Genomic DNA, 18949 nt, shown 5'->3' with positions numbered 1-18949 from the left:
TTACAGCCTTGGAAACCCTGTGGGGCAGTTCTGCTCTGACCTCTAGGGTCGCTATGAGTCGGAATCGACTGGATGGCACTGGGCATGTGGTGGTGGTGCCACTCAGTGAGTTTCCGTATCCAAAGATAAGACCTTTAAAGCAGTTTCGTGTTTGTCTGCTTCAACTGCATCATGATTGTTCTCATTTCAGATCATCCCTATTTTGTTGGTGTCCAATTCCATCCTGAGTTTTCTTCTAGGCCGATGAAGCCTTCCCCTCCATACCTGGGGCTGTTACTCGCAGCAACTGGGAATCTGAATGGCTATGTGCAACAGGGATGCAAACTGTCATCCAGGTAACCAGCTGCCGTCTCCTACCAATACTCAATATCTGAGGCTTCTCATAGGATTTAATATTATCATAGGACTTTTTTTTTTAAAGTGAAGAATCACATTTTTCTCTTAACAAGCACAATTTTTTTTCTCTTAATGAAAATAATTTGGAAACCCTGGTGGTGTAGTGGTTAAGTGCTACAGCTGCTAATCAAAAAGTCAGCAGTTCAAAGCCACCAGGTGCTCCTTGGAAACTCTATGGGGCAGTTCTACTCTGTCCTGTACTGTCGTTATGAATCGGAATCGACTTGACAGCGATGGGTTTGGTTTGGTTTTGGTTTAATGAAAATAATTGAATCACTTCTATGGTAGTAATGTGTCACTTTTCCAAACCATGCTAGCACTGGGTGTTGTTTTAGAAACGCTTGTCATTTTGATGAGCCCTGGTGGCACGGTGGTTAAGTGCTGGGCTGCTAACCGAAAGGTTGGCAGCTGAAACCCACCAGCTGCTCTACGGGAGAACGATGTGGCAGTCTTCCGTGAAGATTTACAACCGTAGAAACCGTATGGGGCAGTTCTACTCTGTCCTATAGAGTTGCTATGAGGCAGAATTGACTCCACGGCAGTGGGTTTGTCATTTTGGTAAGTGAAAACAGGGATTTTCTTTTTTTGACTTTGTGACTAGTAAATATGTATGAACAATATGTTTATTGGCTATATGTTTTATGAATAGCTTGTTCATATCCTTTACCCTCCTTTTTTTCTTTTTGCTATAGTGTTCTTTTTCTTACTGATTAGTAAGCTCTTTATATATAAAGGAAATCTTTTCTTAGGTTGCACATATTTGTTCAAAGTGATTATGTTTTTCTTTTAAGTTGTTAATGGTAGTTTTTATTTTCCCTACAGAGTTTTAAATATCTGTATAGTTAAATCTTTTACTTTATGGATTCTGCCTTAAGGCCATGCTTGAAAGTTTTTTTTTTCTCTCAAAAGGTTATATAAGTAATAATCCATTTTTTTTTTCCTTGAGCACTTTTATGGTTTTGATTTTAAAGTGTAAATCTAGAACCTATATGGGCTTTATTTCTAGTGTAGTGTGTAAAATACGGATCCCCCAGGTTGTTAGTAAGTTGAGTAATATGGATTTGTTTCAACAGATTTCTATTTTGTTCCATTGATGATTTCATCAGTTATACCTGAACCTTTACCACCCTTTTCGTTATCATAGCATTATTGTAAATCAAGCCCTTATCTACCTACTCCCATTCTTATTTAAAAATAATGTTTTTATGTATTTCACTATTCTTTCAGGTGAACTGGAACATGATTTTTTAAAAATCAGGTTCAAATAAAAATCCCTTTAAAAGTGGAAGGATCCAGCCAGAATGTCATAGATTTAAAAAAGCCCAGTTGCCATGGAGTCGGTTCTGACTCATGCCAACCTCGTGTGTGTCAGAGTAGAACTGTACTCCATAGGGTTTTCGACGGGTGATTTTTTTGGAAGTAGATTGCCAGGCCTTTCTTCTGAGGTGCCTACTAGGCTCTGTGGTTCTGCATAAGAGATTTCATATGAAGAAGAGGTTCCTATGCTCTGAGGCTGCACGGCTTCAGCGGCAGATTGGCAATTCCAATGTGGTCCCATGTTGGATGTGAGCTGTGACCCTTTTCAGCCGCTTGATAGCCTCCGTTATTTCAAGTTCTCAATTAGATGGCTGGGAGAAAAAATTGAGGCCTGACAAACATCAGCTAATACAGAAAGTCTAATCTGGTTCATATGGACTGCCCACCTGCCTTCTGTATGGGCTGCTGGTTCCTACACAGGGGGTGGTGGTCTCTGGGTCAAGCTTACTGGCAGTTTCTGAGAAAGTCACTTGCTAGTGACTTCTGAGCAAGACACAGTATGTCTCTCTCAGAGAAGAGGAAAGACCTCTTAACAAAACTCCAGTGCTGGTATTGGAGTTATAGTGGGCTAGTGGGTCTTCTGGTAGTGAGAGGATTCCTATGTATGAACCACAAACTGGCGCATCCCTTAAGGGCAGGCACCATCTTTTTTACCTTTGTCTTTCTAGCTCCCTAGCACACAGGCCTTGTTTATTACCAGGTAAAGTAATAAATATTGGTAGCAGTGGAGGATGGATGTTATGGATTGAATTGTGTCCCCCCAAAATGTGTATCAGTTTGCCTAGGCCATGATTCCCAGTATTATGTGGTTGTCCACCATTTTGTGATCTGATATGACTATCCTATGTGTTATAAATCCTAACCTCTATGATGTTAATGAGGCAGGATTGGAGACAGTTATGTTAATGGGGCAGGACTCAAGCTACAGAATTAGGTTGTATGTTGAGTCAGTCTCTTTTGAGACATAAAAGAGAGAATCGAACAGAGAGGATTAGGGACCTCATACCACCAAGAAAGAAGAGCTGGGAGTGAGCATGTCCTTTGGACCTGGGGTCCATGCACTGAGAAGCTCCTAGACCAGGGGAAGACTGATTACAAGGACCTTCCCCCAGACTGACAGAGAGAAAGCCTTCCTCTGGAGCTGGCACCCTGAATTTGGACTTCTAGCCTCCTAGACCGTGAGAGAATAAATTTCTCTTTGTTAAAGCCATCTACTTGTGGTATTTCTGTTATAGCAGCACTAGATAACTAAGACAATGGATGTAGTCCAGTCTAATCTTGGCACGGAGTCCCTGGGTGTTGCGAACAGTTAATGTGGTCAGCTGCTAACTGAAAGGTTGGAGGTTCAAGTCCACCCAGAGGCACCCTGGAAGAAAGGCCTGGCAATCTACCTTAGAAAAATCAGCCACTGAAAACCCTATGGGGCACAGTTCTGCTCTGACACACGCAGGGTCTCCATGAGTCAAACTTGACTCGACGGCAACCGGTTTAATCTTGACACATTGCAGGGGTTTTCCAGCCAAGAATGGTGACTGTGAATTAATCTCCTGAGAGACACCAGGATTCCAGAGGAAGCTTGCACTTCAGCTCCTCTCTGCCCAGCTCATGGGGTTAGTCAGCATTGGAAACTGATGCTGGCTTTGATGGCCAGGATCTAATGTGAGCTGAGTTGGGCTGTATTTCTGTCAAACGGATTACTGCCTCTAATCAACCCTAAGCAAATGGGACAAGGAATATGAACCCTGGAATTATGTCGTCCTTTCCCAGAAATTGGCTCTGATGGTATTGAACTGGGTGGCACAGGTGCAGCTGACACCTTAAAGCAGAGACTGTAAAAATCCTTGGCTTTGACTAAGTGCACCTGAACCATAACGTCTGCATTCTGCCTAGTGGGGAACATTGATCTTTTAGTGCCTAGGAAGTTGTCGTAAGGATGTTGTTTTGGAATCTATAGCTGGTGAGCTAAAGTCCCAGCTACTCTGTTATCTGCAGAATGGCAGGGCTTATGAAGGCTGAGTCTACCTGGTTTTAGACTTGTGGTGGTGTGTTCAAGAGGCATAATAGTTTTAGGGTAATTTTTTGAGGTTTTTATAGGCGCTTTAAAAGTATGTGCAAAAGTCAAACAAAGAATCTTGTTTTGGGGGTCCCCAAAACCACCCACACATTTGCTGATTTGCTAGAAGGACTCAGAATATAGTTGTACTCATGGCTAAGAGTATAGTGACAGCGTGAGCGTACACAGCTGTATCAGTAAGGGGAAAAGACACAGGTGGAGCCTGGAGAGATCCATTTGCAGGCTTCCTATGCTCTCTCCCCGCTGTGAGAGGTCACACGGAGCTCACCCGCCCTCCAGCAGTGAACATGCATGCCATCCTTCTCCCAGGGAAGTCTGTTTAAGACTCAGAGTTTCAGGTTTTTCCTGGGGGCTGGTCACATAGACCTTCTCTGCCTAGCAACCACCAAAATTCCAGACTCCCAGAAAGATTGCACGTAAGAGCTTTCTGGGGCAACCAGAGAGCCCCATGTGCTAAAAAACCACCTATGACATTTAGCTTCAATCCCTCTTTCCTTTCCAGTTGCTTAAAAATGGAATTCCAGACAGAGATTAGGTACTTTGTCTCTAGATTCTAAAGAAATGACATTCCCCCGCAAGAGCCAAGAACTCACAATCACAAGCACCTTTGTGTATTCTGGAAACAGGTGGCGTAGTGGTTAAGAGCTACGGCTGCTAACCAACAGGTCAGTAGTTTGAATCCACCACCTGCTTTTTGGAAACCCAGTGGGGCAGTTCTACTCTGTCCTATAGGGTTGCTATGAGTTGGAATCAACTCGACAGCAATGGGTTTGGTTTTTTGGTTTTCGTTTTGTGTATTTTGTTTAGTACAAGCTCCTAAATTTTTTTCTTAGAATCGCATGAAGCTGTCTCATTCTATTAAACTTATATGCCAGCAAGTCCATGCAAATCCGTGTTTACCTTTTTATACAAGGGGCAAATCATATTTAGACAACAGAGAAGATCTCAGCAAAGAATTAAGATGGTTTATTTAATAGACCATAATTTCCCAGTGGACTCATTTATTCTAAAAATGATTTACTAGACATACACAAAAAGAGCTAACACAGCAGGCCTGAGGCTGCTGTCTTTAGAAGGACCTGTTTACAGGGTCAGACATTTTTAGAAGAATAGCTCATTGGGGCTATTGTGTCCTTTATAAATATGCATCAGGAGGCATGTAAGGCCAGGTCGTCCCACTCTAAGTTCATCACTTGGTTTAGGTAGTGGCTGTCTGGATATCTCCATTGTAAAGGTCCATTTCCTCCATTTTGGGTTTTAAAATACCCTCCCCTGACTAAAATGAAGCAGGGCTCCTAGGAGAAATGGTTGATTCCAGATCTGGGGCAGGAAAAGTACAAGATCAGCCTGGAATACCTTGTGTATTTAAAGCAAGGAAGGACTAAAACACTAATGGGGTCATGTTTGTTACAAAGTCAAAGAATCCAACTCAAAGGGGCACCCACTGGCCTTGGACAGTTTGAACATCAAAAGGAGTAATGGCAGCATTGGATTATTACACATTACACTTTTTTAAAATTCCACGAGTCTGTAATGATACTAAAAAAGGGAAAAAAGCAAAGTCAACCAAAAATGGAGAGGCAACCCAGCACCCCCTACCCCCCGCACAATAGGCAATTCAAATAAGGCTCATCTGTGGATGCCAAAACCATTGGGTGAAAGAAAGGTTGTGGAAAACAGGATATCCATATGTTCTCAAAGCCTTGTCGTAAATTCATTATTAATTACCAAAGTCTGGGCTTGAACTTAACACATTGTGCGCGTTTTTCCAAGCTGCATAACGGTCATAACATTTAATGGTTGTGTGCCTCAGGACTCACCCAACATACTGCATTTCTAAAAGTTTATTCTAGCCCAGCCACTGTGCTGGGTGCTAGAGAATCAAGTGCTAGTTGCAGAAGAACACGGTCCCTGTCCTGGAAGACTCCTCACGTACTGTAACAGTCCCCTCAGTTTTGGAGGTGACAGACAACTTCCAAGAGTGTGATGAGAGCTGTGGGCCCACTTCCTGGGAAACTGCACAAACACAGAAATTTGAATGTCGTTTTCTGGTGTTCCAAACCTCAAAGCTCTCCTCCCCCGCCCCATCCTTAGACTTTCCTCTAGGAGTCCTCAGAGCCCAGTCTGGGAAGGGACCCAGACCCGCAAGTGCTCCATCCCAGGAGCACAGGAAATGCTGGATTAGAGGTCGTTCCTGTTCTGTGGCCGCACCCAAGGGGTGCTTTCCATTTCTCAGATTTAGGGCTAGCATTAGGATAAACATCAGCCCCACAGTGGCCCTGGCTGGAATCCCATAAGTAAGCAAGCTCAGATTGCTTCTCCCTCACCCCGCCCCCATGTCTCATAGTCAGCAGGCCCTATATATTCCTATTGTTGGAATTCATCTCGTCCTTCAGGATTTTCTGTCATGGCTTAAGGAGTGTGGCCAACCTTCAGAGTGTGGGCTGCACTGAGATCAAAGCCAGCTGTTTTATTTCCCTAGCTGGGTGCCACCTTGCTCATCCTTGCATCAGTTTCTTTATAAAAACCAAAACCAAACCAAACCCACTGCCGTCAACTCATAGTGACCCTAGAGGACAGAGTAGAACTGCCCCGTAGAGCTTCCAGGGAGCACCTGGTGGATTCGAACTGCCGACCTTTTGGTTAGTGGCCATAGCTCTTAACCACTACGCCACCAGGGTTTCTGGTACCCCCTTCACATGCTAGTAATGAAGATGAAGTTTTGTTCTAAGTGCAAGGTGCCTACTGTAGGAACTTAAATGGGAATTATTATTTTTATTATTTTGACCTATTATTTTATTTTAATTTTTAAAAATAATTATTAACTTTACCTTAGTTCAGGTCTCCTTCATCTCTTGCATTCTGCAAAGCCTCCTAACTGGTCTCAATGCCTGCAGCTTTCCTTCTCCCAATCCGTATTCTAAACTACTGTCAGAGTGATCTTCCTATAGTCTGTGGAAGCTTAAACCACTCATAGCTTCCCTTGGCTTACAGGATAAAATGCACGTGAAGCCGTATGGGGCAGCTTTCTGTCCTCTGAACTCCCCAGAGGATTTTGTGCCTTTGCCTCGGCTCATGCTGCTTTCTTGGCCCTTGACAAACATCAGTGGGAAACAGCAGCCTGTGTCCTGTGAGGATGCTAGTTCACAGGACCATTGCTGACGGTAGCCCTCAGAGGGGAGGAACAGCCTTCCCATGGTTTATGCTAGCTGCCATTGAGTCGGCCCCTACTCGTGGCAATTCCATGCGCAACAGAACAAAAACACTGCCCGATCCTGCACCATCCTTATGATCACTTTCAGGGTGAACCATTGTGATTCATAGGGTTTTCATTGGCTGATTTTCAGAAGTAGATCTCTAGGCCTTTCTTCCTGGTCCATCTTAGTCTGGAAGCTCTGCTGAAACCTGTTCAGCATGATAGCGACACACACGCCTCTACTGCGAGATGGATGGTGGCTGCGCTTGAGGTGCATTGGTCAGGAATTGAACTCAGGTCTCCTTTGTGGAAGGGAGAATTCTACTGCTGAACCACCATGGAGTATGCTCCTTCCCTCTGGTGTGTACTTATCCAAGTTGGGTGGCACTGCCTGCCCTTTGACTTGGAGAGTCCCCGGCATGAACCTAGGTTCCGTTTCCAGTACTGTTTCAAACCTGCAGTCACCTTCCTTTTTTACTTTTGGGCCGCATGGCCGATGTTGCCAGGGGCCATTCGTGTAATATATGGTGCAGATATTTTGTCTCTGTGGGGACAGTATGGATGAGTACAGTGTGTGCAATGGATTGAATTTCTGGGTCTGACAATTAATGGGAGTTTCAGTTTCCTAGTGCTGCTGTAACAAATACCACAAGTGGTGACATTGAAGAACAGAAGTGTATTTTCTCACAGTTTGTTGTTAGGGGCCGTCGAAATGATTCTGACTCATAGCAACCTGGTATGACAGAGTAGAACTGCCCCATACGGTTATCTAGGCTGAAATCTTTAGGGAGCAGATTGCCAGGTCTTTGTCCTGCAAAGTGGCTGAGTGAGTTTGAACCACCGTCCTTTCGGTTAGCAGCCAAGCTCTTAAACATTGTGCCACCAGGGCTCTCACAGTTTAGGAGGCTAGATGTCCGAATTCAGGGCACTGGCTCTGGAAGAAGGCCCTTTCTCTGTTGGCCATGAGGAAGAGTCTTGTCTCAGCTTCTGTAGCCCCACTTTCCTCTGTTGCTTGACGATCCTCACATGCTCTGTCTTCCCTCGTTTGTGCTGCTATGTCTCTGTGTCTATGCTGCTCTTTATCCCTTTCATCATGAATAAATTCTTTTTTTTCTTTTGGTAATGCCTGTTTTTTCACTAATGGAATAGACGCTGAATCATGGTTTGTTGGTAGTTTTTTATTATTTGAAAAATGAGGTGCCAATTGCAGGCAGAACATATCAGTCCCATGCTCCATGAAGCACATCACACATATGTGGGACGTATAGGTCCCATGGTGCGTCACACTTCCTGGTTATACTTGAGCCATAAAGTATCTTACTCAACTTCCCAAAAATACACAGAAATATACATGAAATACTAAATAAACATTGCCCTTGCTGCACATAATTGTTATCGGTTTGATTTAGAGTGGGCCATATCCATACCATGTTCCATGAAGCGCACCACACAGGTGGGCCGTATCGGTCCCGTGGCCTGGGAAGTGCATCAGAGACTGTTTTCACCCCAAAAATAATACACTGACTTGAATATTTCTGAATGCCGGTAACCGTACCTTCCCAATAACACAAAGGAAATAGTAAACATACTTATGCAAGCCTTATCTCTCTGTACAGAAGCCAGAAGACACAAAAGTTTCACACAGTCGCTCCTCCGGGTAGCATCCTCTCATAGGAATGGCTCTGAACACTCAAATGTAGCGCACACCAACTTTCTTGTTTTTTAGGCAGTTGCACCAGTATCTATTACGATGCCAGAATGTACTAACGTGGCTCAAATGCCTGCCAATAAACCTCCAGGGGCGGAAAATGTAACACAGGCATCAGTGGCCTGTGGTCCATGAAAGGGTTATATAACATGCCCGATGCTGATAATGGCTCTGTTAACGTAACAAAGAAAATCCTATCCCCAAATGGATCACATCCACAGGTGTAAGGGTTAGGATTCCATCCAGCACATGTTTCGGGGGGGACACAATTCAACCCATAACACTGGGTAATTTTGGCCTAGTCACCACTCTTAAACCTCATGACCCTCATCCTTGGGGTTGCTGTGAGGAGCAATTGGGATGGGGCTTTGTGAACTTTAAACTGAATACTACTGTTCCGGAACACTTTGTTACAATTCAAGCAAAAGTGAACAGAAAAAAAAAAAATTCTTTTTTGTTTTCTTCTAAAACCGTTCTATTAAATACCTTTCAAAAGAGTTTCCCCTGTGATCCCTTGTCTTCAACTCCATACACGGAGGTTTTTTTCTGTTGGAGTATTGTTAATAAACTACATTTGAGCACACCTCCCCTTGGGGATTAAATGTAGGTTCAAAGGTGATCAAACTTGGCTGCAGTGTTGATGATGAGGTAGCAGCCTGGAACAGAGTTAACAGTAACATGGACTGCTATGCTTTTAACGCCCTGCCTGACTGTATTCTACAGTTCACTGTAAATGCAAAAGGGATTCAGTGTGTATGAAGTTTTCATTCCATTGCTCTTCTATTTTATGGCTTCCAGGGGCCCTTTGAGAAGAAGGAAGCATAGCAGCAACAATGCTTTGGGGAAAACTGAGTGTGTGGCAAGCCTGTTTGAAAACATACTTTTTCATCTGAAACGGATTTTGATAGAAAGAATTACAAGAACTCAGGCATGCTGGGAATCCTAACTATGCCACTTAAAAATTTGAAATTCAGACTACTTTCTGTTAATGGAGAAGAAATGGTTTAAGGGCTGCCTTGGGGTAGCATGGAAACCCTGGTGACGTAGTGGTTAAGTGCTATGGTTGCTAACCAAAGGGTTGGCAGTTCGAATCCACCAGGTGCTCCTTGGAAACTGTATGGGGCAGTTCTACTCTGTCCTATAGGGTCGCTATGAGTCGGAATTGACTCGACGGCACTGGGTTTGGTTTTTGGTTCTGGGGTAGCATAAAAGGTGGGGTGAATGAAGTGTTACTGTACCCTTTCCCTGGCGCCTTGGGATATATGTTTTCTCACACTGGGAATTTACTAGAAGCCATGAGTGCTTGGACAGACAAACTTGGCTATGGCAAACCTTTTGTCCAAGAACCACACATCGACCATTGCAGTCAGGACTTGTAGGTAGAACCAGTGTTGTAAGGCTAGCAATTCCCATGTGTTGCTGGTGATTTTGACCTGTAAGAAATAAAAAAAAAAAAATTTTTTTTAAAAAACTTTTTAAGAGGGACCTTGCATTATTTTGGGGGCACATGCATGCATGAGAGATATTTGCTGTGATATTAATTATTTTTTTTTAGCCAGGCTTTTTAAAAACTTTTTTTTTAATGTGCTTTAGGTGGAAGTTTACAGGGCAAATTAGTTTCTCATTCAAAAATTTATACACAAATTGTTTTGTGACATTGGTTGCAATCCCCACAATGTGTCAGCACTCTCCCCCTTTCCACCCTGGGTTCCTGTGTCCACTTATCTAGTTTTCCTGACCCTTCTTGCCTTTTCATCTTTCCTTTTGGGCAGGTGTTGCCCATTTGGTCTTATATGCTCGATTTGAAATGAGAAGCACGTTTCTCATGTGTATTATTGTTTGTTTTATAGGCCTATCTAATCTTTGGCTGAAAGGTAGACTTTGGGAGTGACTTGCAGATCTGAGTTAGCAAGGTATCTGGGGGTCATAATCTCAGGGTTCCTCTAGTCTCTGTCAGACCAGTAAGCCTGGCCTTTTTTTGGTGAATTTGAATTTTGGTCTATATTTTTGTCCCGCTCTGCCTTGGATCCTCTATTGTGATCCCTGTCAGAGCAGTTAGTGGTGGTAGCCGAGCACTATCTAGTTCTTCTGGACTCAGGCTGGTGGAGGCTGTGGTTCAGGTGGTCCATTAGTCCTCTGGATTAATATTTTCCTCTGTCTTTGGTTTTTTTCATTCTCCTTTGCTCCAGACGGGATGGGACCAATAGATGTATCTTAGATGGCCACTCACAAGCTTTTAAGACCCCAGATGCTACTCACCAAAGTAGGATGTAGAATATTTTCTTTATGAACTATGTTATACCAATTGAACTAGATATCCCCCTAGACTATGGTCCCCAGCCCTCAGCCCCAGTAACTTGGTCCCTCAAGGTATTTGGATGTGTCTAGGAAGCGTCTATGACTTTGCCTTGGTCAAGGTTTGGTGACTTCCCCTATATTGTATGTTGCCTTCCCCTTCACTGAAGGTAACACTTGTTTACTATTTAGTTAGTGATTTTTTAGACATGGCCATGAGGACCATTGCGTGGTGATTGTGAATCATTTATTTTTTAAATCAGCCCTCTCCAATAGAACTTTCTGCAATGATAGAAATACTCTCTAACCTACACCATCTAATATGGCTGTCACTAGCCACATATAGCTATCGTACACTTGAAATGTGACTAGTGTGAGTGAGGAACTGAATGTTAACTTTTATTTCATTTTAATTGATTTAAATGTAGATAGCCACTGTGGCTTTTGACTACCATAATGAACAGTGCAATTTTACACCTTTCCCCACCTCAAATGTAACAAGACACACATGAGTAGGTCTGTATTCTGCCACTTCAGTGGTATGTTATACAATTCAACGTGGAAGACTCTCATATCTGATTAACTCTCCCCTCTGAAAAAGGTGTGTGTATATACATGGAGATTATTTTTAAAAAGACAGGTTAGTCTTAAGAGGGAAGGAACCCTTGGTGGTGCAATGCTTAAGCGCTCTGCTGCTAACAGAAAGGTTGGCAGTTTGAATCCACCCAGCAGCTCCGTGGGAAAAAGACCTGGCAATCTGCTTTTATAAAAACTACAGCCAAGAAAACCCTATGGGGCAGTTCTACTCTGTAATACGTGGTTGCTATGAGTCAGAATCGACTCAACGGCACCAAGCAACAACAGCCATGAGTCTTAAGAGGAAGCTGAGAGGTTTTGATTTAAGTGAAAATACACCCAGATGAGTCTGTTTTGCGTGAAACAAAAATAGACCCCCAGGTCACAGCAGCACAGAGTAGCCACTCCTACTTTATCACATATGCAGGGGCCACTGCTGTTCTGCGGGCAGATGACGAGACACATTTTAATTCTGGCAGCTATTCTTTGTTTAATGCCTTAAAATCAGCAAGTTTAGAAGCAACGCCTACTTTGACATGTCTATTTATTTTATAGTTCTTCCTCAGGTCTCTGAACACATCTGAGAGGAAATTCACGAACCCAGTAATTAACCTTGGAAGTGAATAAAGTAAAACTGAACCTCACTCTGTCAGACTCAACATGTGCCCTTTTGGTGTGTTGGCAGAGTTTGGGGCAGACAGCCGTCACATAGGAAAGGAAAGCCATGAGGTTAGAAACAGATCCACCAAGTCCACTTGCTGATGTTGGTGGTAGGGACTGTTATCCAAAGGTTGTTATGGTTGTTAGCTGCTGTTGAGTTGGCCCCTGACTCATGGCAACCCCATGCACAACAGGATTTTTAGAAGCAGATCACCGGGCCTTTCTTCCTAGTCTTTCTTGGTCTGGAAGCTCCACTGAAACCTGTTCAGCACCCCAGCAACATGCAAGCGTCCACTAGCAGATGGGTGGTGGCTGCCCATGAGGTACATTGGTCGGGAATCGAATCCAGGTCTCCTGCATGGAAGGCACTGAACTGCCACTGCTTTCTGCCCAGAGGTACATGGCTAAAAGTAGTCCCAGAAGGAGTGTGAGAGGGAGGATGTGAGCCCACCCTCCTCTTCCCTGGGGAAAGCAGGGAAGGAAGTGAGTTTAAATTGGACACCTGAGGAAATGGAGTTCCCTCGGCCCTTTGCCCCTTCCCAGTGGCAGTGTCCTCCAACATGCTTCTATGGGCCCTGGTGCCCTGCTGCTGCGCAGCTGGACACAATCTTGCTGGCCTGGGTTAGTGCCAGGAAAATCGATTAAATGCTCTTGACCTTCATTTCCTCTCAGCTAGGGAGGTGAACGTGACTTCCAAATCCCTGTCCTTTGCCAACTCTGTGACATGAAATGTTGCATAGAACCAGGAAGGATCTACATCTGAGTAAGAGTAGTAAAGACATATCAACTTTTTTGGCCTCTTTTTTTTTTCTTTTTCACATTCTTCAGTTATTCCTATGTTTTCTTTGTTGGAAATCTTTTTGTAACAGCAGAAGTGACTTTTCCTGAAGTGAAGTCTAACCAGATTGGTTTTAAGGATATATTGACTTATGTGTTTATCTCACATATTTTGTCTTTTCTGAAAATTCTTAATCTTCTCTCTCTCCTCTCCATATTCTAACCCCTACCTATTTTTCTGGTATTCTGTCCAAAAGCCAGGGAGGAGAGTGAGCAGGCCAGGGAAGGTACAAACCAGAAAACATAGATTGCCTTTTATGATTTATTTATTGATAGTCAGTATATTTAGAGTAAATCTTTGTTTTCAAATCTGTCAGCATAGAGTTTCTCCAGTCATTCCCTCCTCTTTAAAAAGAAGTAAAATTTTACCTGTTACGGATTTAAGACTTTAACAGCTACAGATCAGCAAAAGCTTGGCCAAGGTTTGGGATGGTAAGGCATAAAAATCCTCCTGGCAGTGCTGTTTTCAGAGATCAGGAGAACTCTGGCCGGTCTTGTGGAGTTGATCAACTTGCTGACATTTGGAGCCAAGCCACGGAAACTCCACACCGAGCCCACAACTAGAGTGAAAATAGAATTGCAGGGCTGTCTCATGGGAAAGGTGGATTTTTTTTTTAATAATTTTTTTTGTGCTTTAAGTGAAAGTTTACAAATCAAATCAGTCTCTCACACAAAAAACCCATATACACCTTGCTACACACTCCCAATTACTCTCCCCCTAATGAGACAGCCCACTGTCTCCCTCCACTCTCTCTTTTCGTGTCCATTTCTCCAGCTTCAAACCCCCTCCACCCTCTCATCTCCCCTCCAGGCAGGAGATGCCAACATAGTCTCAAGTGTCCACCTGATCCAAGAAGCTCACTCCTCACCAGCATCCCTCTCCAACCCATTGTCCAGTCCAATCCATGTCTGAAGAGTTGGCTTCGGGAATGGGTCCTGCCCTGGGCCAACAGAAGGTCTGTGGGCCATGACCACCGGGGTCCTTCTAGTCTCAGTCAGACCATTAAGTCTGGTCCTTTTATGAGAATTTGGGGTCTGCATCCCACTGCTCTCCTGCTCCCTCAGGGGTTCTCTGTTGTGTTCCCTGTCAGGGCAGTCATGTGTTGTAGCCGGGCACCATCTAGTTCTTCTGGTCTCAGGATGATGTAGTCGCTGGTTCACGTGGCCCTTTCTGTCTCTTGGGCTTATAATCACCTTGTGTCCTTGGTGTTCTTCATTCTCCTTTGGTCCAGGTGGGTTGAGACCAATTGATGTATCTTAGATGGCTGCTTGCTAGCATTTAAGACCCCAGACGCCACTCTTCAAAGTGGGATACAAAATGTTTTCTTAATAGATTTTATTATGCCAATTGACTTAGATGTCCCCTGAAATCATGGTCCCCAGACCCCTGCCCATGCTACGCTGGCCTTCAAAGCATTCAGTTTATTCAGGAAACTTCTTTGCTTTTGGTTTAGTCCAATTGTGCTGACCTCCCCTGTATTGTGTGCTGTCTGGGAAAGGTGGATTTTTTAAGGGAACCCAACAGGATGACACGTATGTCAGTCCTCAGGCTGATGTTGAATACTACATGTGACTCTGGAGGTAGTTGGAACATCCTGTATAGTTCTAATTTGAAAACAGCATAATTGTGCATATTTAGTTCTCAAATCCTTGAACCTATGAGAGTGTTCATTGGAATGGAGAACTCACGCTGCTGACCCATAAATCATAGTGACACTATCTGAAGCAGATAAGATTTCAAGGCAAGGTTAGAGAATACATTAACTATTTTTTTTCTGTGCACTGTTGGGTGTTTCCTGGGTCTTAAGCCAACATGCATGTCCTTAGTCCTAATGATCACCAAGTTCAAGCTCCTCGTGGAGTTTTCTGACCGTGGGATGACTGGCTCATCCATAATGGAGGAGCATCGGTGATCCTCACACACAGAGGCAGAACACAACCTGCCGCTGAAGAAAAGGCTAGCACTTGACAAATGTTATCAGTGATCTGCAGCGACCTTCACTGTTTTCTAGCCCTGTCATTTTGCCAAAGGAAACAGTTGTCATCAGGGATGAAAAATGAAAGTACTCTTGAGTATCCAGGTACTAATTTATGCTGTGTTGTTGCACTTGAGAACAAATTGAGATCAGGAGAAATAGGACTAAGTGATGCTCAACTTTCAGTGGATTAAGATTTACGCCCTCGTATGACAAGAGTAGATATAAATGAGTCCATCAGTTCCAGCTTTCATTTTATATCAGTTATTAATCTCACACCTCTAATAGAAAGCAAAGGTCAAGTACAGGGAGGCAGGAGAGCAATCTGGTTTTTTAAGCCTTTTGTGGTCATCAGAAGATTATAAATTTCAATCCAAATTGAAACACTTTTATTAATTTTTAGAATAAGTTGCTTCCAATTTAAGGTGAAAGCAAGCCATCAGTTCCTCTGGCAAAAGAAGGAGGCCTTTGTGTGTGGTTGGATTAAGCTCTCTCTGTAGTGATTAGAAACTGGTAATAGAATATTCCTTACCAAAAAAACAAAACAAAAACAAAAAAGCCAAACCTGTTGCTGTCAAGTTGATTCTGACTCATAGTGACCCTATAGGACAGAATAGAACTATCCCCTAGGGTTTCCAAGGAGCGGCTGGTGGATTCCAACCGCCGACCTTTCGGTTAGCAGCCAAGCTCTTAAACCACTGTGCCACCAGGGCAGATAATAGAATATCCCTTAGTATTTTTCCTGAGTGGGGGTTAATTATGGGAAGTGTTTGGAATTGTGAATAGAATAATTGTCCTGTTTTAATTTTGTTTATACTTTGCTAAACTAGTTCCTCTTTTGCTGTAGTGATAGTTACAGCGATGCCAGTGATGACAGCTTTTCAGAACCAAGGGTAGCTGAGTTGGAACTAAACTGAAATGGATACATGACTTGGAATAACGGGGGCCGCCTGAGAAGGTAACACAGAATTTTTAAGGTTGTGTTTGTTTTACAGAGAAGCTGCCATCTTGGTGTAGAAGGAAGTGTTGTAGGATGTGTCTTGCAGGGTCCTGCTCCCCCATAATGCTCCCAGAGTTAGCAGGAGAGACTTGACAGCCAATGGAGCACATCACTGGCTACAGAGTTGCCATTTGGGGTAAATGGAATGTACCTGAGGCCAGGAATAAATATATAAGTAAATCGATAAATGTATACCAAGAAGCTGTCGTGGTTAGAGTTATTACAGTCTAGGTCAGAGGCTGGCAAACCTTTTCTATAAAGGGCCAGACAGTAAATATTTTAGGCTTTGCAGGCCAGATGGTCTCTGTGGGAACTATTGTCTAAAAAAATTGTCTCTACAACTATTAATTCTGCTGTAGCAGCCATATACAAGACTTATAAGAATGGGGTGTAGCTGCGTTCCAATAAAACTTTATTTGCAAAAACAGCTTACTGACCCCTGGTCTAGGTCACTCTTAGAAAAGAAGATTTCCTTGAATTTGTATAAAATAAAGCAGTATTTTATTTATTTGTAGGAGGTACAAGAGCCTGACTTGGCTTCCAAGGGTAGCTTATTTTCCCAGCAACTTTAATTTGTTTTAGTAGAGAGGAGAGCAGGCTAGATAGCTTTATTAGATTTATGCTCAGAGGCAGATATTGCCTGGGATAACCCTAGGGGTTATGGCAGGCCTTGTATTGGGTGAGCTGCTCCTTAGCAGGGAGGCAGCTTTTCGAGAATTTGTAGAGTGTAAGATCTCTTCAGGTGTCACTCAGGGGCAGAATATTCACATTCACCAGGGGAGAAGCAAATCTGTGGCTCTATACATTTGCATCAAACATGGAGACTTTTAGGAGCAAACCAAATGGTGCAAAGGTTAGCTGGAGATATGTTAAAGACTTGTATGATTCATTTTTGAAGATTGCTAATACTTTTATTTTATTTTATTTTTGTCTCTGAAGTAATCGAAGATGAAGGAACTGTCTGAAGAAATCACCACACTCTTGTAAAATCACTCTGTTCTTCAATAGACACGGAATATAAAGTCTCGAAGGAGATCAAATAATACCTACTTCCATGAATGAGAATCAAAGGGGTCATTTTCTTCCCACCCCCAGACGTGATCATGGTTATCACAAATTCCACTAGTTGATTAAACTTTTCCCAGCAACCTCATGGGGGAGAAAGTGTGTTCCTGTTTTGTCCGGCGTATTGTGATATCAAGATGATGAGCAAGCCCCGGTAGCTGAGCCTGCACGGTGTTGTGTGGAGAGGGAAGCAGGACAAGTGCTGTAACTAACTTTGAGTCAGAAACTAGTCATCCTGTTGCCTGGAACTCAACTGTAGACCTGTGCGCAGCCCAAGCTTATTTCAATTTCTCATGTTGTTTACCCCCTTTTCCAGCTAAAAGTACAATTAAACAGGTCCCAGGCTAGGGGGTGGCAAGTAAGACACTCACCTCAGGCACAAAATTTAAGGGGCGTCAAAAAACTCAGGAATCAACATCAATTTTATACATATACATTTGTTTTAAAAATCTTTTTTGAGGAATAATTCATGTAAAGTACAATTCACCAATTTGAAGTGGACATTATGATGCTTCTCTCATTCCCCCTTCCCCTGTCACCTGGTAATCACTGATCTTCTTTTGTCTCGATGGATTTACTTATTCCAGATATTTCTTATAAGTGGAATCATGCAATACTTGTCCTTTTGTGACTGACTTGTTTCACTCAGCATAATGTTTTCACAGTTAATTCATGGCACAGCATGTATGAGAACTTCATTTCTCTTCATGGCTAAGTAGTATTCTGTTGCATGTGTGTACCACACTTTGTTTATCCATTAATCTGCTGAGGGACACTTAGATTGTCTCCACCTTTTGGCTATTGTGAATAATGCTGCAGTGAGCTTCGGTGTACATTTGTCTGTTTGAATCACTGCTTTCAATTCTTTTGGGTCTATACCTACGAGAGGACTTGCTGGGTCATATGGTAGCTCTGTGTTTAACTTTTTGAGGAAACGCCGAACTGTTTTCCACAGCAACTGCACCATCTTACATTCCCACCAACAACATCTGAGTGTTCTGATTTCTCCATATCTTCGTCAACATTTGTTGTTTTCCTTTTTTTTTGATGTTAGTCATCCCAGTAGGTGTGAACATACATATATTTTATAACTGAGGTGAAATTCATGTAAGAGAAATTGACCGTTTTAAAGTGAACAGTTCAGTGACATTCAGTACATTCACAGTTTAGGCAACCTCTAGTTCCACAACATTTTCATCATCCCAAAAGGAAACGCTCATACCCATTAAGCAGTCACTCCCCATTTCCCCTTTTCAGCCCCTGGGAACCACCAATTTGTCTGTTTTTATGGATTCACCTATTTTGGATGTTTCATATAAAGGGAATTGTACGATACGTGGTCTTTTGTGTCTGGCTTCTTTCACTCAGCATAACGATTTCTAGGTACATCCATGTTGTGGTAGGTATCAGTACTTCATTCCTCTTTATGGCTGAATAAAATCCTGTTGTGTGGCTAGACCACATTTTGTTTATCAATTTATCTGTTGATAAAGGTGGTTGTCACTTTTGATGATCGATAGAACAACTAGAAAGAAACTCAACAAAGATACAGAAGGTCTAAGTAACACAATCAACCAACTTGACCTCGTAGACATATAGAGAGCACTCCACCCAACAGCGGTGCAGTACACAGTCTTCTCCAGCACGCATGGATCATTCTCTAGGATGGACCGTATCCTAGGCCACAAAGCAAGCCTCAATAAATTCAAAAATATCAAAGTAATACAAAGCATCTTCTCAGATCGCAACAGTATAGAATTAGAAATCAATAACAGGAAGAACAAGGGAAAAAGAAATACTTGGAAACTGAACAATGCCATGCTTAAAAGCCGCTGGGTAATAGAAGAAA

At 42.9% G+C, this 18949-nt stretch overlaps 1 protein-coding gene across 3 annotated transcripts in view; it reads left to right on the top strand.

Annotated features, from left to right (window-relative positions):
* The window catches only part of CTPS2 (CTP synthase 2), a 111762-nt gene extending 93029 nt beyond the window's left edge, over positions 1 to 18733 (top strand). For all 3 annotated transcript variants that reach the window (XM_010595764.3, XM_064278043.1, XM_023555189.2), the window contains exons 17-19: positions 191 to 335; positions 15883 to 15993; positions 16975 to 18733. In XM_010595764.3, the coding sequence (XP_010594066.1) occupies positions 191 to 335; positions 15883 to 15952 (215 nt within the window). In that variant the 3' untranslated portion in view covers positions 15953 to 15993; positions 16975 to 18733. The remainder of the gene's footprint in view (positions 1 to 190; positions 336 to 15882; positions 15994 to 16974) is intronic.
* The last annotated feature ends 216 nt before the right edge of the window (positions 18734 to 18949 follow it).

Source organism: Loxodonta africana, chromosome X (genome assembly GCF_030014295.1).
Source record: "Loxodonta africana isolate mLoxAfr1 chromosome X, mLoxAfr1.hap2, whole genome shotgun sequence".
NCBI classification, from domain to species: domain Eukaryota; kingdom Metazoa; phylum Chordata; class Mammalia; order Proboscidea; family Elephantidae; genus Loxodonta; species Loxodonta africana.
The sequence above is the reverse complement of the archived record's forward strand: the minus strand, read 5'-3'. Positions and strand labels throughout refer to the sequence as shown.